Source organism: Oncorhynchus tshawytscha, linkage group LG07 (assembly GCF_018296145.1).
Source record: "Oncorhynchus tshawytscha isolate Ot180627B linkage group LG07, Otsh_v2.0, whole genome shotgun sequence".
NCBI classification, from domain to species: Eukaryota; Metazoa; Chordata; class Actinopteri; order Salmoniformes; family Salmonidae; genus Oncorhynchus; species Oncorhynchus tshawytscha.
The window spans coordinates 7,769,580-7,790,100 of NC_056435.1; the positions used below are offsets into that span (position 1 = coordinate 7,769,580).

At 40.8% G+C, this 20,521-nt stretch overlaps 1 protein-coding gene across 2 annotated transcripts; it reads right to left on the reverse strand.

Annotated features, from left to right (window-relative positions):
• Positions 1 to 628: 628 nt before the first annotated feature.
• On the reverse strand, positions 629 to 11,811 carry LOC112253835 (actin-related protein 3). Of its 2 annotated transcripts, none has more exons than XM_024425865.2 (12): positions 11,681 to 11,811; positions 10,385 to 10,440; positions 7,463 to 7,587; positions 6,915 to 7,025; positions 6,734 to 6,829; positions 6,265 to 6,372; positions 4,273 to 4,416; positions 3,864 to 4,037; positions 1,893 to 1,985; positions 1,543 to 1,668; positions 1,284 to 1,367; positions 629 to 1,089 (listed from the first exon to the last, which is right to left on the reverse strand). In XM_024425865.2, the coding sequence occupies exons 1-12, from the start codon at positions 11,797 to 11,799 to the stop codon at positions 994 to 996; spliced, it is 1,332 nt and encodes a 443-aa protein (XP_024281633.1). In that variant the 5' UTR covers positions 11,800 to 11,811; the 3' UTR covers positions 629 to 993. The 2 variants fall into 2 exon arrangements, with proteins under 2 accessions (XP_024281633.1, XP_024281634.1); XM_024425866.2 differs by lacking the exon at positions 11,681 to 11,811 and adding an exon at positions 10,911 to 11,125.
• Positions 11,812 to 20,521: the final 8,710 nt, after the last annotated feature.

The following is a 20,521-nucleotide window of genomic DNA, read 5'->3' on the forward strand; positions in this document are numbered from 1 at the left end:
TCACTCCCTGAAATGTATTGGGGGGAGGGGGATTCCATTGCTGAATATAATTTCATCTTCAGTTTACTGCTTTGTTCATTCACCTTGTTTTGAAAGTTACGTATCGAAAGCACTTTCTAGACTTAAGACACTTGCTGTAACATTAAAATAATCCTTTCAGGCCAAAACCATCGAGACACATTTATAGAAATATCTGTCTGCCTTTATTGGAAAGTGGGTAGGCGTTGAAATACACGAGATCCTCGACAGCAATGATGGTCTAACAGTCATTTCAATTTAACGGATAATACATTTAACTTTTTTGGTGAAGATACTGTATGATTCAGGGACTCATGGATTACTCCAAACCAATCCACGAAGCGACCACACAACAAAACGGGGGATGGTAAGACTACGTTATAGCTTGAGAGAATATAACCACTATCAATATTACATGCGTTATGGGTTCTTGTCCACCCCAAAAATCTATATTTTATATATATAAACTCAATAATATGAAATATAAACAAGCTATACCCTTGAACACACAGAGAAGTGCATCTGAAAAAAAAGAGCTATTGAGTAAATATAATCCAACTGTACTTAAATTGCTGTATGTGTGGATACCATAGAAATAACGGGCACATACTTAATCATACAGGAGTTCACTTTATTATCCTGTTCTTGCACATTACTGTGTCCACACAATTGCTCTGAAAATGCTTTTGGCTTTAAGACACCATTTCCTTCTATTTTACATAGATATTCACCCCCGTTTGTCAGCCTGATCGTTTGGTCTGCAGTTGATAAATGAGTCATTCTCCATAGGAATAGAATCTAGTCATTCTATTTCTATGACATTCTCTTCCTGTATTTTGTCTGTAACCGCAGCCCTGGAAATAGGCTGGATTAAGCAGCGACCATAGTGCAGTAATGCAACTCTGCCTCTGTCCGTCCACTCCATTCCATTCTGCTCCAACTGCAAGCTCCAGTGATAACTGAGGGAAGTCCTTTTTAAGACATGACCCCGAAGACAGGGTTATGGCGGCAGATGCTCGGTCCGATCTCCTCATAGTCTTTTTTGGTGTGGCACACTTGGTAAAATTCCGGCTGAGGAAAGAGTAGATATGACCGTTATTATTTGTTGGTGTACACTTTTCCTTTCAAGTTTCCAATTTTATATTCTAACCAAGGCTAACAATGCCTCCAAGTGTCTGTCTTGAGCTTTTACATCAGTAGAATATATATTTCTGATAGTAACATGAGTTAACAGACAAAGACCCCTCTAAGGTTTTAGAACTCACAGTTGATGCCAACATGGACCCGCCAAACCAAACAGCGTATCTCTGCATGTGGTGAGTGATGACTTGCACGTCGATGGGTTTGGGCTGGCAAAAGAACATGAAACATCGGTGTCATTTCCTCAATAATGACCTATGATTATGCTGGAAATGCAAAATATGACATCATTTTGAACATTTTAGGAGCCACAACACCCATAAAGATGTAGCATCCCTACAAGAGTGCTTCAGCTGACTAGGTCAAATGTAAATTGGTTCTCACCTTCAACTTGCCACCGCTCAGTTCCTCACTGAGTTTCAGTCTGCCGTCCACGGTCCTTTTCAGGTCCCTCTGCAGACGACGGCCAAAATCTCGGAACATAGTGGAGCCTCCAGAGAGCACAATGTTCTGCATAGCAACAGACAAGGAACCTTGAAATACTCCTGAATAGATCATTTAGAAAGTAAAACCCATTTCATCCTCGTAATTTCTGGATGGAGACGAGTCTCAGTATGTGGCATAAATTTATAGTTTTAATAAATCATGAGGGCTGCTTTTATATTGTCAAACACAACATTCTTGTCGCCTGTCATGTGAATGAAATAAAACGAACTTGAACTCCACAGGCGTACCTTATAGAGGGGACGTCTGACGTCAATAGGGCAGTTCTGAATGACCTCATCAACAACCTCTGAGATGGGCTGGGTGAAGTCAGGGTTGGCAAACTGGGGGAGGAGAAAAGTATAATACAGTACAACCAATGTTATTAACAGAAATGTCAGTTATTTAAAAAAAATGTTTTTAACAACTAATTGACCAATGTCAGTTCAGTTTTCTCCTGGGAGCTCAATGCTGCACATGGCACAGTTTCTCTAGAAATAAATCAGATCTAGCCTGAACTGTGCAATGTAGTAGGGAGTTTCCAACAGGCCAATATTCCACATAGGTTAGCACATAAAAACATGGTAATTAACTACAATGACCATAATCCATTGTGCATTTACTTGTCCAATCAGTTTACTTTATGCTTACTACCGAACAGAGAAGAATGCGTGGTCGTGAGGTGATATAGAGAGCAGCTGTTACTTGGCGAGTTACACTATATGACACCTGCTTGTCGAACATCTCATTCCAAGATCATAGGCATTAATATGGGGTTGGTCCACCCTTTGAGGCTATAACAACCTCCACTCTTCTGGGAAGGCTTTCCACTAGATGTTGGAACATTGCTGCATGGTCTTGCTTCCATTTAGCCACAAGATCGTTAGTGAGGTCGGGCACTGATGTTGGGCGATTAGGCCTGGCATGCAGTCGGCGTTCCAATTCATCCCAATAGTGTTCGATAGGGTTGACGTCAGGGCTCTGTGCAGGCCAGTCAAGTTCTTCCACACCGATCTCAAAAAAACATTTCTGTATGCACCTTGCTTTGTGCACGGGGCTATTGTCATGCTGAAAACAGGAACGGGCCTTCCCCAAACTGTTGCCACGTTCTCCTGGCATCCGCCAAACCCAGATTTGTTTGTCGGTCTGCCAGATGGTGAAGTGTGATTCACTCCAGAGAACTAATTTTCCCTGCTCCAGAGTCCAATGGTGGCGAGCTATACACTACTCCAGCAGACGCTTGGCATTGCGCATGGTGATCTTAGGCTTGTGTGCGGCTGCTCTGCCATCAAAACCCATTTCATGAAGCTCCCGACAAACAGTTATTGTGCTGACATTGCTTCTAGAGGCAATTTGGAACTCAGTAGTGGATGTTGCAACCAAGGACAGATGATTTTTACGTGCATCAGCACATGGTGGTCCCGTTCTGTGAGCTTGTGTGGCCTACCACTTCACGGCTGAGCCGTTGTTGCTCTTAGATGTTTCCACTTCTCAATAACAGCAGTTACAGTTGACCGGCACAGCTCTAGCAGGGCAGACATTTGACGAACTGACATGTTGGGAAGGTGGCATCCTATGACGGTGCCACGTTGAATGTCCGAGCTCTGCAGTAAGGCCATTCTACTGCCAATGTTTGTCTATGGAGATTGCATGGCAGTGTGCTCAATTTTATACACCTGTCAGCAACGGGTGTGGCTGAAATAGCCGAATCCACTAATTTGAAGGGGTGTCCACATACTTTTGTATATATAGTATATCTCTACCTGAATATACATGATCTAAGTGATTGATAGTTGGTATTCAGCAGTCATTAAAATATGCCTAATTTACTTTGAAGAACTACAAAATAGTTATTTTGTCAGACAGCATGAGCATCAACTCTAAAGAGATGGTGACTTGGAATTAAATAATAAAGTCATCAAATAAAACAAATGTAATATACACAACTGAAATATTTTATTAAATTAAAGTGAATAAATTATGGTTATAGGTGATAAGCAGTAATGGGCGGCCACTACCATCATGAGACTTTTATTAATCGTTTTATTCTGTGTTACAGTATTCAACCCACATACTGCACAATGGATTTAATGTTCAAAAATTATTTTCAAAACCAAAATATGTTTTAATAATCAAACCAAAAAGCACTAAAATCGCTCAGCACTAGATACATTACACAATACAAGCACAAGAATATATATTGAAAATCAATGGGATCATACCTCTGGGTGGAAGAAGATCTCGGGGCCGAGGAAGCGCTCGTAACCCACGTCGATGGTGAACTCCTTCTTGCTGATGGAGTTGATGCCTGTGTACTGCTTGATCCACTTAGAGCCGTCCGTATCGTACTTGTTGAACTCTTTCACCAGGTCAGGGCAGACATAACTGAACCTTTCCTGGAACACAATATGGAATCGTTATCAATTGTAAGTCATAAACAAGTATACATAAGACACTGGGTAGATGCCAAAGAGTTAACAAGAAGGAGTCATGATCTGTGACTGTACATCTCTGGTCAATGGTGCAGCAATCCTGACCTCTGCTGTTGAACCTGAGAAATGCTCACAAATAATACATGTATTAATTCCTTCGGTTTGTGTAGGGAACAAAAAGTTAGAAATGTGTAGGTACCTTGACGGCTTTGGCTGTTTCCAATGACTGCTCTGGTGGGATGCCCACCTCCCGCTCTCTCAGCAGCTGCTGGGTGAAGTAGGTGATGTCTCGACCAGCGATGGGGATGTGCTTTATACAGCTACCGATTACGTAGCCTTCTGCCTGGAAGAAAACAACACCAATCAACCACACAATCCATTATCGCTCATACAGGAATGTAATACGTTACCATGTATGTGTTAGCAATAGTTGGAAGTTTACATACACTTAGGTTCGAGTCATTAAAACTCGTTTTTCAACCACTACACAAATTGTTTGTTAACAAACTATAGTTTTGGCAAGTTGGTTAGGACATCTACTTTGTGCATGACACAAGTCATTTTTCCAACAATTGTTTACAGACAGATTATTTCACTGTATCACAATTCCAGTGGGTGAGAAGTTTACATGCCCTAAGTTGACTGTGCCTTTAAACAGCTTGGGAAATTCCAGAAAATGTCATGGCTTTAGAAGCTTCTGATAGGCTAATTGACATCATTTGAGTCAATTGGAGGTGTAACTGTGGATGTATTTCAAAGCCTACCTTCAAACTCAGTGCCTCTTAGCTTGACATCATGGGAAAATCAAAAGAAATCAGCCAAGACTTCAGGAAAAAAAATCTGGTTCATCCTTGGGAGCAATTTCCAAACACCTGAAGGTACCACGTTCATCTGTACAAACAATAGTACGCAAGTATAAACACCATGGTACCACAAAGCCATCATACCGCTCAGGAAGGAGACTCATTAGGTCTCCTAGAGACTAGTGTACTTTGGTGCAAAAAGTGAAAATCAATCCCACAAGAGCAAAGGACCTTGTGAAGATGCTGGAGAAAACCGGTAAAAAAAGCATCTATACCACAGTAAAATTAGTCCTATATCGACATAACCTGAAAGGCCGCTCAGCAAGGAAGAAGCCACTGCTCCAAAACCGCCATAAAATAAATTTAAAAAGACTACGGTTTGCAACTGCACATGGGCACAAAGACCGTACTTTTTGGAGAAATGTCCTCTGATCTGATAAACAAAAATAGGACTGTTTGGCCATAATGACCCTCGTTATGTTTGGAGTATAAAAGGGGAGGCTTGCAAGCCGAAGAACACCATCCAAACCGTGAAGCATGGGGGTGGCAGCATCATGTTGTGGGGGTGCTTTGCTGCAGGAGGGACTGGTGCACTTCTCACAAAATAGAAGGCATCATGAAGCAGGAAAATGGTGTATATATTGACGCAACATCTCAAGGCATCAGTTAAAGTTTGGTCGCAAATGGGTCTTCCAAATGGACAATGACCCCAAGCATACTTCCAAAGTTGTGGCAAAATTGCTTAAGGACAACAAAGTCAAGGTATTGGAGTGGCCATCACAAAGTCCTGACCTCATTCCTATAGAAAACTTGTGAGCAGAACTGAAAATGCGTGTGTGATCAAGGAGGCCTACACACCTGACTCAGTTACACCAGCTCTGTCAGGAGGAATGGGCCAAAATGCACCCAACTTATTGTGGGAAGCTTGTGGAAGCTTACCCGAAATGTTTGACCCAATTTAAAGGCAATGCTACCAATTACTAATTTTGTATGTAAATGTCTGACCCACTGGGAATGTGATGAAATAAATAAAAGCTGAAATAAATCATTCTCTACTATTATTCTGACATTTCACATTCTTAAAATAAAGTGGTGATCCTAACTGACCTAAAAACAGGGAATTTTTACGAGTGAAAAACTGAGTTTAAATGTATTTGGCTAAGGTATGTAAACTTCCGACTTCAACTGTAGGTCGAATACAGCCGAGTAGTGTTCAGTAGGGCACACCGTTCCAAACTTTTGCAACAGATTAAGAAAAAGTGTTCTTGTTGGACAAGTTCAGGAAGTTCCTCCCCATTTCACTTTGCTTCAAAACATTTGCTACCTACTAAACATGACCCAGTTCTAGTAAAGACTACATGGAATGATGATCGAAGGCATGTACCCACCACTGGGATGACGTGGGTGACCCCATCACCGCTATCAATCACCGTCCCTGTCAGTGTCCTCTCGCCCACTTGTCTGGAGGTCCATGAGGCTGCCAGCGCCAGGACCGCCTGAGGAGGAAAACACAGACCGTGTCACTTTCCACTAATGATTACAACACGTATTCAAAGAGTCTCAGATCAGGAGTGCTAATCTAAGATCAGTTTAGCCTTTTAGATCACAATCAATAAGATGACATATAGTCAGTGGGGAGATCTGATCCTAGATCAGCACTCCTACTCCTGTTTTGAAAAGGGTCCCAGAACTGAGATCCACCCAGAGGTTTCGCAGACACCTCATGGACACCCTAATTTTCTCTGTGAAGTGTATTGAGAGTTGTGATAATGCATTCGAAATCATGTTTGACTTGACCATGAAGAGGTGCAGGGAAGAGATTATATAGAACCAACATAGAACGTAGAGAGGATTTACCTGTACAGCGATGTAAAGACCTGGAACATTGAAGGACTCAAACATAATCTCTGCTGTGTACTCTCTGTTTTCAGGGGTATTCAGAGGGGGCTCTGTCTGTGGAGAAGAAAAGTACAAATCCCATAGGTTCCTGCTACTAGGGAGCATAATTTCCACACTAATGTGCATGTTATGAACATACCAAGAGGAAGTAGTGGTCCTCAGGCTCTGCCCTCAGATACTTGAAGATGACCTGTTCCATGAACCTCTCCATGAGATCCCAGTCTTCCACGATCCCATGACGAATGGGCCACTGTAACAAGGGGAACAACCACACACACACACAATTATTTTTCCAGTTCTCAGTTCTAACAGGCATTCCGCATGACTTTACATTTACATAGCAATCTACAGTTGAAACAATAAAGCAAACTCTCCCGACAGTTTCGGTAAAAATCTGACTAATGGGGTGAAGAAATTTAACCACTCTAAAATGCATAGATAGAGATATGGTTGCAAGGACTGACCATCCAACATAGTAGGTTTCACCATGTTTTGTTTACAAACATTGGAGTAAAAACAAGATTATATTTCTGTTCTGATGGGATATGCCAGTTGAACCAAGCATATGAGGAAGTTCTAAAGTAATTAATATAATGAATTTATAATATAAATAAGTCCAAAAAATTTATGTAGAGCCTGCAGGTTAGCCTTTAAGTAGACCTCCCATCACTGGAAAATGCAATATACCTTTGTTGCATAATTTGGTTTGTCTATTGCCTCGTCACCGATGTAAAAGTCCAGATCGTCCACCCCCTTCGTCATCCTGCGCTGGGCTTGGTCTCCAACCTTGGCCGACTCTTTGATGGCAATACCTGAAGTTTAGGAAGATTCAATGCCATCAATCCTTAGTACCAGCCTAGATATGGTTTGGACATTGTTGATTGAAACATCATGACTTTAATTACATGACACATGCATTTGTTTTCAACCGATTTAAAACTTGACATGTAACAAATGGAATACCTCCCAAATTAAATGTTAGAGGTTTACATCTTGTAAATAGGTGGAGGGGATTTGTTATTTGGAATTTCATGTTTTTTTAATTATTTGAATGTGGCACATGAATTGCATCATTCAAGTCACAAGTGTGTCCTAAAGTTGGTTTATTGAACCCCTTGCCACTGAAAGTCTCCCTCTGAGTAGTCAGCAACAGGTGAGAACGAACACCCTCTGAGCGAGTTGGTAGGGGCGAGGGAGTGGTTTGGAATTCACCGTAAAATAGCTCGAGAAATATTTACTTTGACGTTTTTGCAGAGGAGCTTTTAGTCGCACAGTTTTACATCTAGCTAAGGTGTTTGGTGCAGTATTTCTCAAGTAAAACATGTTTGTGACGTCTTGTTTTATGTAAACAAAGTCTGAGCCGCTGGGCAAGTTTGTCTCACTGTCTGTGGTCTGCCATATGACTGGATATCCTGTGTTAATGGGCATTGTTGAAATCAAAACCAAACCCTTAAATCACGAAGAACTCTTGAACACAAATCTCACAAAACTCTGAAAGTCTGTTTTGGACGATACTGACTTTATGACCAAATTTAACCTACTTGAGCTTTTTAGTCAATTTTATCACTGGAATAAATGTTTGACTAATATCAATGTCACATATGTCATTTTCAACTAAAAGTTATTTGATGTTTTTAATTATTTTCACACCATTGAATAATGAAGTAAGCTTTATCCTACAACTTTTTGAGTGTGAACCAATTACACCCCTTTGTCTGAATTTATGTTTTTTTACGCACCAGCTAAGCTTCTGGGAGAGAGACACCGTTCTCTTTCGATTTGAAAATACATTAGACACAGGACATTCTAAATCAGCAGGTTTTGCATGGACGGAGTTACGGCTTGTCTGGTGACATCACGAGATGGTAAATAAGTTAATAGAACAAAAGAGTTCCAAACCACTTTGCCAATAACAGCTAGTTTTCAGTTGTTCCAACCCTGCTCAGACTACACCCAAACAGTCCTAGCAAAATTATTGCTTGAGAATTATAATCTTTTGCTTAAAAGACATTTGTTTCTTTTGGACTATTTTTATGGAAAACTATTACAGTAAGGTACTTAATTGTACCCAGAAATGATTTGATGTTGACATAAAAACAGCTGCATTGGGCCTTTAACTATCTGCATAATGTGACTTCATTGAAAAAGTTGATCACTTTGGTTTATGTACGTGTGGCCCGGGCCATAAAATGTATGCACGCATGACTGCAAGTTGATTTTGATAAAAGTGTCTGCTAAATGGCATACATTATTATAATGTCGGATGATGAACATTGTTCCCTCAATTACTTCCTTGTAGCCTCTAAATGTGTAGGCCTACTTGTCATCCACCCAGGCTTCTAAACGTGCACATGTCATCTATCGACTGGCTACTTCAAGTCCTTAGCAAGCCTTAGCAAGTTTGTCCGTTATTCTAGTCAGCAGGGGCACAAGGGGACTTCTGCTATGGAGCCATAACACTGAATATAGGCTGGACTAGCTTCCTTTCAAGCTGTGTCTGGACAGTTTCAAGTACTGAAAACAAGTGAATAGGCTAAGGTCATTGAAAATTGATAAATAGAAACCATTTTTGTCTCTGAATAACTAGTCTATGGTGCCTCTAACAAGCTAGCATTGCCATTTAGGGTCCACTGGATGACTCATTGCTAGAGGAAGGCAGCCAACTCAAACTTTGTGGTTTTACAATTTTGTTGAATTAGGCGTGTTCGCCTACTTCCATTGAGCACTCCAATCAGATAAGATAAACAGGAAGGACCGATACCAAAATGCTTTCAGCAGATTCATTTAACTAATGACCTTACAGTATGTCCGCCTTATGAGTTAGGCTCCATTATTTGGCTTATAGACCAAGGATTTTCTGTTTAAATGGCGAATTGGCTCTGGAAGCCAAAACAACCAAATACTCCATCTAAACGTGAATCGATTCTCAATTGCAGTATGGTTCTAAAAACATAAATCCCTCTACTTTCATATCACATCAAAATGCAGGATGCACACTGTTTTAACACAGCTGCAGCTGACCATATTTATCAGTGACAAAACATTTGTGGCGTCCGTCTTCCGTTTACACACAAGTGTTCGGAAGAAGCAGATAGTTATTTAGCACAGGTAGCCCACTCTTTATTCTGTTTTCCATAAACAAGCGCTGTAACATGGAAATATGGCGTGTGGGAACCCTAACCCCATTTTATTTCATTATTATTTCTCGCTGATATAAATTATAAAAGGTCCTTATTCTGCCAAAACCGTACTGCAAGCGATGCGTGTTAATGTTCAGACCGAGCTTCGCGGTTCTTAACAAAACTCCTCAGTACAGAAGACACCTTCGTCCAATGACCCGTGTAATGGAAAGGAACTGATAGTCATGATCAAGGGCTACATATGAATGGGCATAGTACATTATCATTAGAAGACTGTATGACAGCGTTTCCCAAACTCGGTCCTCGGGACCCCAAGGGGTGTTTTTTTTGCCCTAACACTACACAGGTGATTCAAATTATCAAAGCTTGATGATCAGTTGATTATTTGAATCAGCTGTTTAGTGCTAGGGCAAAAACCAAAACATTCACCGAGTTCGGAACCGATGCTGTGTGACACAGAAATACTTACATGAAGGAACAATAAACTGTGGCTCCGTGTTTCCAGCATATCCAATCTTTGTGTACCTACAACAAATGCATTGCATGAGAAAGTTCAGTGGGTTATATAGATCATAATGGTGTCCGAGCAGAGCAAGATTCAGTTGGTGGTAACCGAAAACTCATCTAAAGGGTGGCATGACTGTCTATGGACTATGCCAGTTATACGCTTCCACAAGTTAAAACATACATTTTACGTAGACTACAGTAAGATTAAAGGCAATGCATACTGCTAATGTAACTTCTAACGAGTGGGGGACACTGATGGAAATTAGCTACTAGCAAGCTATCTTCTTGAACCTAAAATGGTTAACTAACTAGTTTGCTGGCTAGATTAAACGAAATGAAGCAAATAAAGGTTGTTGCTGACTAGCTAGCTGTCTTGATTTGTTTACTTTGCACGCCCAACGTGTATGCCATGTCTGGGTACATCTAGCTAAAGCCAATATATTAGTTAGCTAGCTAATCAATTATTAGCATTAGCACATGCTACTTACCCTGTGCCACAGTCAACTACACAAGCCGGTAGACGTCCAGCCATGTTTCCTTAAATATCTACTGCAGAATTCAATGGTGAATTGCTGCTATATTCCAAATAGGACTTATAAAAAGGAAAGTCGTTTGTTTTGGGTAGAGGGATAACCATTTATTTAGCTAGCTAGTTTAGAGGCGGAACCCTGAACCCGCAGAGTGAAGTTACTTCCGCAATCACATGATGCGGAAGTTTAAAGCGGCTGACGAGACGCTGATCATAACGTTTGTTAAAGCATTTCTAATATCGCACATTATCAGAGGGGTAAGTACATGTACACGTTCTAATTGCATGTAAAACATATTAAACAATTATTCTCTATAATGTAACGGTAGTTTTTATAGTAGCAACTGTTCAGTCAATTCATGGACAGGATTCTGTGACTGCTGATGAGGGTAGTAGACTATCTGAATAGAATATCTTCTTTGAACATTGCATGACGCTATTGAAATAAATTACATTTAAAAGCATTGTATCAATGCGTTAGATTGACCTTTTGGGTGAACATGAAAACCAAGATCTCTTCTCTCTATCCTATGTAAATTGTTCAATAGTCTATTGGTAAAATTGGGAGATTCAAGAAGTATACTGCATGGGTGATCAGTTTCACCCAAGACCATCTCTCAAAAGTTTCCATTTTCAGAGCTGTGTTCCTCGAAGCTATAGGCTAGTGCAGCACCCCCAAAAAACATCTCCAGCGACCTGCTCTGCTTAAAGATGATATCATTGATTTACCTCCCATCAACCAGCCAAGGAGGATTGTAATTCCCTTCCACCATGACCACATGGAAGGCCACTGATAAAGAAGATATATTAGCTGAGAGAGCTCTAGGGCTGAGAGCTGGATCCATCATGGAGGGCCATCTAGCGGCTAGACTAGATCCAGTACCTGAGTTTTATAGAACATTGCCTTATTTCTCTCCAGGATGAGTCATCCATCGCTCACGTCGGTGGTCCGTCACTCCCTGTATCCTCACAAAGCCCTCAGCTTTCTCTTGTTCAAACGGTCCTCTCCAGTCTCCAGTCAGTGGGAGGAACCATCCCTTTACTGTGTGTCGTCATTAGGATGGGAAGAGGAAAAGCTGACAAATGGATAAATATACAGGCCCAGAGTTACTGTATTTGAAGCGCTGCTATAAGAAAGAGGATGCATACAGTAAATTGTTATTATAGCTTGGGGTGTATTACTATTTCACCATTAGGTGGCAATATGCATTTGACAGTACAATGTACAGTCAGTGCCAATAGAAAGTACACCCCCTTGAACTTGTGGGATTGAAATAGATTTAATTGTACTTTTTTTTTTACATTGATCTACACAAAATACTGTCAAAGTGAACATTTCGATGTATGTGTGTCTATATGTATTTACAAATTAATAACAATTAAATGACTAAAATATAGTCGTTACATAAGTATTTTCCCCATTTGTTTAGGTATGCCTAAATTAGTTCAGAAGTAAATTTGGTTTAACAATTCACATAATACGTTATATGGACTCACCAGGTATGTGCCTGGTTAGGACGCCAGGTGGCGCCCCTGGGGTGGGGGGGCTGTCACACCGGGATCTTTTTCACCTGTCTTGCGCTTGTCTCCACCCCCCACCAAGTGTCTCCTGTTCTTCCCCATTATCCCCTGTGTATTTATACCTGCGTTTTCTGTTTGACTCTTGCCAGTTCGTCTTGTTTTGTCAGGTCTTACCAGTGTATTTCCTGTTTTTCAAGTTCTGGTTTTCTAGTCTTCCTGGGTTCCGACCTTTCTGCCTGTCCTGACCCTGAGCCTGCCTGCCGTGTTCTCCATGATTGACTCTGCCTTGGATTACGAACCTCTTCCTGCCCTTTGCCTGTCCCTTTGCTATAATACATTTGTTATAATACATACTATGATAACCAAACTATCCGCCTCCTGTGTCTGCATTTGGGTCATATCCTGAGTTGTGATAGTTGTTCATTTTTTTGACCTTCCTATCTACCATATACCATTCCCAGTTGCGGTATGGTTAAAATACTTCTCCTGGATATTATCATTCACCTTGATAAGACAAGACGTGAAAAAAATGCTATTTTGCGGGTCCCTGGGTCTCCGGTTTGCCTGGGAGGGTTCCCTGGGCAAGAAAAGGTTGAAGACCCCTGCTATAGAAAGAGAGGATGAATGCCAATCCAATCACGGCACAGGAACTGGACAGAAATATACACTATATATACAAACGTATGTGGACACCCCTTTGGCTATTTCAGCCACACCTGTTCCTGACAGTTATATAAAATCGAGCATACAGCCATGCAGTCTCCATAGACAAACATTGGCAGAAGAATGGTCTTACTGAAGAGCTCAGTGACTTTCAACGTAGCACCTTTCCAACAAATCAGTTCGTCAAATGTCTGCGCCGCTAGAGCTGCCCTGGTCAACTGTAAGTGCTGTTATTGTGAAGTGGAAATGTCTAGGAGCAACACTAGCTCAGCTGCGAAGTGGTAGGCCACACAAACTCACAGAACGGGACCACCGAATGCTGCATCGCGTAGTGAGTAATAATCCTCTGTCTTAGATTGCAACACTCACTACCGAGTTCCAAACTGCCTCTGGAAGTAACGTCAGCAAAATAACTGTTCGGCAGTCGCTCCATGAAATGGGTTTCCATGGCCGAGCAGCCGCACACAAGCCTAAGATCCCCATGCGCAATGCCAAGCGTCACCTGGAGTGGTGTAAAGCTTGCCACCATTGGACTCTAGAGCAGTGAAAACGTGTTTTCTGGAGTGATGAATCACGCTTCAAAATCTGGCAGTCCGTCCCCAGATGCTGAAGCGTGATTCTTCACTTCAGAGAATGCGTTTACATCTTGGAATCTGGGTTTGGCGGATGCCAGGAGAATGCTACCTTCCTCAATGCATAGTGCCAAATGTAAAGTTTGGTGGAGGAGGAATAATGGTCCGGGTCTGTTTTTCATGGATCGGGCTAGGCCCCTTAGTTACAGTGAAGATAAATCTTAATACTACAGCATACAATGACATTCTAGACAATTCTGTACTTCCAACTTTGTGGCAACAGTTTGGGGAAGCCCCTTTCCTGTTTCAGCGTGATAGCCAGGCCTAATTGCCCAACATCAGTGCCCGACCGCACTAATGCTCTTGTGGCTGAATGGAAGCATGTCCCCACAGTAATCTTCCCAGAAGAGTGGAGGCTGTTAACGCAGCAAAGGGGGAACCACTTCATATTAATGCACATGATTTTGGAATGAGATGTTTGACGAGCAGGTGTCCACATACTTTTGGTCATGTAATATACCATTCTAGTCAACTTTGGACACACCTACTCATTCAAGGGTTTTTCTTAATTTTTTACTATTTTCTACATTGTAGAATAATAGTGAAGACATCAACTATAAAATAACACGTGGAAGTAATCAAAAAGGTGTTAAACAAACAAATATATTCTACATATTTGATTCTTCAATATAGCCAGCCTTTGCCTTGAAAACAGCTTTGCACACTCTTGGAATTCTCTCAACCAGCTTCATGAGGTAGTCACCTGGAATGCATTTCAATTAGCAGGTGTCCCTTGTTAAAAGTACATTTTGGGGAATTTATTTACTTCATAATGCGTTTGAGCCAATCAGTTGTGTTTAAACAAGGTAGGGTTAGTATACAGAAGATATCCCTATTTGGTAAAAGACCAAGTCCATATTATGGCAAGAACAACTCAAATAAGCAAAGAGAAACGATGGTCCATCATTACTTTTAAGACATGAAGCTCAGTCAATCCAGAACATTATAAGAACTTTGAAAGTTTCTTCAAGTGCAGTCGCAAAAGCCATCAAGCGCTATGATGAAACTGGCTTTCATGAGGACCGCCACTTAAGGAAGACCCAGAGTTATATCTGCCGCAGAGGATAAGTTCATTAGATTTACCAGCCTCAGAAATTGCGGCCCAAATAAATGCTTCACAGAGTTCAAGTAAGAGACACATCTCAACATCAACTGTTCAGATGAGACTGCGAGAATCAGGCCTTCATGGTAGAATTGCTGTAATGAACCCACTACTAAAGGACACCAATAATAAGATACTTGTTGGGCCAAGACCAGCAATGGACATTTAGACCAGGTGGAAATCTGTCCTTTGGTCTTATGAGACCAAATTTGAGATTTTTGGTTCCAACCACTGTCTTTGTGAGACGCATAGTAGGTGAACGGATGATCTTTTCATGTGTGGTTCCCACCATGAAGCATGGAGGTCTGATGGTGTGGGAGTGCTTTGCTTGTGACACTGTCTGTGATTTACTTACAATTCAAGGCACACTTAACCAGCATGGCTACCACAGCTTTCTGCAGCAATACGCCATCCTGTCTGGTTTGTGCTTAGTGGGACTATAATTTGTTTTTCTGCAGGACAATGATCCAAAACACACCTCCAGAGTGTGTAAGGGCTATTTGACCATGCAGGGGAGAGATGGAGAACTGCATCAGATGACCTGGCCTCCACAATCACCCAACCTCAACCCAATTGAGATGGTTTGGATTTAGTTGGACCGCAGAGTGAAGGAAAAGCAGCCAACAAGTGCTCAACTCCTTCAAGACGGTTGGAAATGCATTCCTCATGAAGCTGGTTAAGAGAAAGCCAAGAGTGTAGAACGCTGTCATCAAGGCAAACGGTGGCTACGAATGAAGAATCTCAAAATTGAAATATATTTTGATTTGTTTAACACCTTTGGTTACTACATGATTCCATATGTGTTATTTTATAGTTTTGATGTCTTATTCTACAATGACTGGTACTGTATATATTGACCAAGAATATAAACGGAACAATTGCAGCGATTTTACTGAGTTACTGTTCATATAAGGAAATCAGTGAATTTAAATAAATTCATTAGGCCCTAATTTATGGATTTCACATGACTGGGCAGGGGTGCCCACTGGGGAGCCAGGCTCAGCCAATCAGAATGAGTTTTTTGCACAAAAGGGCTTTATTACAGACATAAATATTCCTCTGTTTCATCAGCTGTCCAGGTGGCTGGTCTCAGATGATCCTGCAGGTGAAGAAGCCAGATGTGGGGGTCCTGGGCTGGCGTGGTTACACATGGTCTGCGGTTGTGAGGCCTTTGGCTGTACTGCCAAATTCTCTAAAATGACGTAGAGAAATTAACATTAATTTATCTGGAAACAGCTCTGGTGGACATTCCTGCAATCAGCATACCAATGGCATGCTCCCTCAAAACTTGAGACATCTGTGGCATTGTGTTTTGTGGAAAGAAAACACACATTTTAGAGTGGCCTTTTGTCCCCAGCACAAGGTGCACCTGTGTAATGATAATTATTTTCAATCAGCTCCTTGATATGCCACTCTTGTCAGGTGGATTGATTTATCTTGGCAATGGAAAAATGCTCACTAACAGGGATGTAAACAAATTTGTGCACCAACTTTGAGAGAAATAAGCTTTTTGTGCAACATTTCTGGTATATTTTATGAAACTCATAAAACATGGGACCAATACTTTACATGATGCGTTTTTATATTTTTTATTGTTCCACAGGGATGTTGGTCCACGCTGATATGATGGCATCATGCAGTTTCTGCAGTTCGGATGGCGGGACACTACCGCCACCAGCCTGTACCGTTGACACCAGGTTGGATGGGTCCCTGGACTCATGCTGCTTATGCCAAATCTTGACTCTGCCATCAGCATGACGCAACAGGAACTGGTATTCCTTGGACCAGGCAATGTTTTCCCACTCCTCAATTGTGCAGTAATAGTGAACGTGTGCCTTTCTCTTATTTTTAGCTGATAGGAGTTGAACCCGGTGTGGTCGTCTGCTATAATAGCCCATCCTTGACAAGTGTCAACAAGTTGTCTGTTCAGAGATCTCATTCTACACACTACTGTTGTATTGCGTTGTTATCTGTCTGGTTGTGGCCCACCTGTTAGCTTGCATGATTCTGGCCATTCTCCTTCGACCTCTCTCATCAACGAGCTGTTTTCGCCCACAGGACTGCCGCTGACTGGATGTTGTTTTAGTTTGTCGCACCATTCTGGGGAAACCCTAGACATTGTCGTGAGTGAAAAGCCCAGGAGTTCGGCCATTTCTGAGATACTGGAATCCCCGATCATACCACAATCAAAGTCGCTTAGGTCATTAGTTTTGCCCAACGTTCAATCAAACAGTAACTGAATGCCTCAATGTCTGTCTGCCTGCTTCATATAGCAAGCTATAGCCACGTGACTCACTGTGTCGTAGGAGCGATCCATTTTGTGAACAGGGTGGTGTACCTAATAAACTAACCAGTGAGTGTATATATTCATGAAAATAATGTCAGGTCACAGCTCGCTGCTCTTAAAGCTAGAATCTGCAGTTGAAACAATAACAAAGTGGACACCACACCTCTGTTTAGGTAAAAGCTTAGGGATGGGCCAAGAGAAACTCTCAAACTCATAGACAGAGCTATGGATGCAAAGACTGACCATACATGATATGAAAATGATAGCTTTAACCATGTTTTGAGGCTTCTTTACATTTATATTGTTTACAAAGTTTGGAGTAAAACAAGCTTATATTTGGGGTTCTAATGGGCTACAACAGTTGAACTAAGCTCATGAGATCCTTCAGAAAGTATTCACACCCCTATTAGTTTTTCCATAATTTGCCTGAATTTAAAATGGATTAAATTTAGATTTTGTGTCACTGATCTACACAAAATAATGTCAACATGTTGTTCGAAATGCTTTTTTGAAATGAATAAAAAATGAATAGCTGAAATGTCTTGGGTCAATAGGTATTCAACCCCTGTGTAATGGCAAGCCTAAATAAGTTCAGGAGTTCAGGATGTTCTTAACAAATCGCATAATAAGTTGCAGGGACTCATTCCGTGTTCAATAATAGTGGTCAACATGATTTCTGAATGACTACCTCATCTCTGTACCTCACATATACAATTATCTGTAAGCTTCTTCAAACGAGTAGTGAATTTCAAGGACAGACTCAACCACAAAGACCAGGGAGATTTTTCAATGCTTCGCAAAGAAGGGCACCGATTTGGTAGATGTGTAAAAATAAGAAAGGCAGATACTGAATATCCCACTGAGCAAGTTGAAGTTATTAATTACACTTTGGGTGCATTGATACACCATCCAGTCTCCACAAAGATACAGGTATCCTTCCTAACTGTCGATTTAAGGTAGCCCCGCGCACCTCTCTGATTCAGAGGGGTTGGGTTAAATGCGGAAGACACATTTCAGTTGAATGCATTTCAGTTGTACAACTGACTAGGTAGACCCCCCTTCCTTTCCCTTTTAACTCATTTGCTAAAGAGGAAGGAAACTGCTCAGTGATTTCACTGAGATCCATGGTGATTTTAAAACTGTTACAGAGTTTAATGGTTGTGATACTGTATGAGGAAACAGGATGGATCAACAACATTGTATTTACTCCACAATACGAACCTAAATGACAGAATAAAAATATTCCAAAACATGCATCCTGTTTGCAACAAGGCACTTAAAAGTGACACTGCAAAAAAATATGGCAAAGAAATGTACTTTTTGTCCTGAATACAAAGTGTTATGTTTGTGGCAAATCCAACACAAAACAGATCACTGAGTACCACTCTTCATATTTTTAAGCATGGTGGTGGCTACATCATGTTATGGGTATGGTTGTCATCAGCAAGGAATAGGGAGTTTTTTGGGATAAAAAAGAAACGGAATAGAGCTAAGCACAGGCAAAATCCTATAGGAAAACCTGGATCAGCCTGCTTTCTAACAGACACTGGGAGACAAATTCACCTTTCAGCAGGACAATAATCTAAAACACAAGGCAAAATCTACACTGGAGTTTCTTACCAAGATGGCATTGAATGTTCCTGAGTGGCCCAGTTTTTCACTGAAATCGTCTTGAAAATCTATGGGAAGACTTGACAATAGCTGTCTAGCAATGATCAATAATCAACTTGACAGAGCTTGAAGAATTTAAAAAAGAATAATGGGTAAATATTGTACCATCAAGGTGTTCAAAGCTTACACCAAAGTCTCCAAAGATGCTTCTACAAAGAATTGACTCAGGGGTGTAAATACTTATGTAAATGAGATATTTCTGTATTTTATTTTCAATACATTACTAAAAACATGTTTTCACTTCGTCATTATGGGGTATTGTGCGTAGATGAAAATCCATTTTGAATTCAGGCTGTAACATAAAATGTAGAATAAGTCAAAGGGTATGAATAATTTCTGAAGGTGCCTTAAGTTATATTATTCAATATATATATATAAATAATTTACACTGTAATTCCAAAAATAGATTAAGCAATTTAGGATTCTAGATTTAATGGACTTAATGGACTTAATCAATATACCTGTTTGTTTGGTTCGTGTTGACTTATAGTCTAAATCTGTGCATAAGAAAAATAAATTAAACTACATATTCAGTTTTACTCCCTTGAGGCGATGGATTCAAACTCTTTTTGTCACATCTTCTCCCGCTTGCCACCTCCGGCGCTCGACGTCACCGGTCTATTAACCTACGGTCCTGGCAACACCCCTTAACCACACCTGGCAACTATTATTACGCACACCTGCGCCCCATCATCAGTCACACCTGGACTTCATTACTACCTTGATTACTTACCATTTATATAGCACTCTGTTCCGTCAGTCATCAGGTAGTATTGTTTATGTTTCCTTGTTAGATATGGCTCTTGGTTTGTATTCGGTCCATGTTCGTTATTATTAAACTCACACTGCACTTATTTTCTGGCTCACTGCGTCTACGTTACACTTTTGCAAAACAGATGTCAAACGTTGGTTTCACTTTTATTTTGAAGATGGCAAGGCCAAACGCATGAATATGAATCACGTTAATACATGTGGTCCTTGACGGAAACAATATCAAAATGCTGTAGGCATCTTTTCCTGATTATAAAATGGATGTTTATTAGAGGTTGTGGGACTATGGACTAATCCATGATGATAACAATGCAATCAGAAGTGTTATGAATCTGGCACGAAGTTATTTATTCTCAATAAAATAGAATAACTTACTTTACCCAAAGGAGTCTTCAGGTGTGAGAATTTGGATGAGATACCTAAAGTAAACCTAACGGTAACATTCACGTAAGACAATAGCAATAACACTCAATACCTAGGTGGCTGGTTGTCTGCATCCAGTGCAACAGCATCTGTTATTTGTGGGTGACAAACTAACCTGTGACAGTCAATCTGGAGGTGCTCATGAAAATGCTTTACGAGTGATGGAGTGAAGCACCTGTAGAGCAAATTCCCGGTCAAGATGAATCACCTTCCAATGGGTCAACAGAGGCTCAACACACTGATGGAGTTCATAAACCTGAAACTAAATTTAGTTGGAGGTTTTCCCCTCAAAGAGAGGTTATATTGCAGGTTGCTGTAACGAAACAATTGAATATTGGGGGAGAATATAATCACCATAACACATGGAATATTTGTGGTATTGCATGATTTGTATGTACTGGCTTCACAACAAAAATACATATAGTACCAGTCAAAAGTTTGGACACCTACTCATTCAAGGGTTTATATTTATTTTTACAATTTTCTACATGGTAGAATAA

What these genes read in the sequence shown, in the direction of transcription:
- LOC112253835 (XM_024425865.2), bottom strand. Translation starts at nt 11,799, where the DNA reads ATGATGGATCCAGCTCTCAGCCCTAGAGCTCTCTCAGCTAATATATCT. An exon ending in AACCAAATTATGCAACAAAG is followed by an intron (nt 7,026 to 7,462) that starts GTATATTGCATT and finishes CCCTTGTTACAG; the next exon opens with TGGCCCATTCGTCATGGGAT. An exon ending in AGGACCACTACTTCCTCTTG is followed by an intron (nt 6,830 to 6,914) that starts GTATGTTCATAA and finishes TCTTCTCCACAG; the next exon opens with ACAGAGCCCCCTCTGAATAC.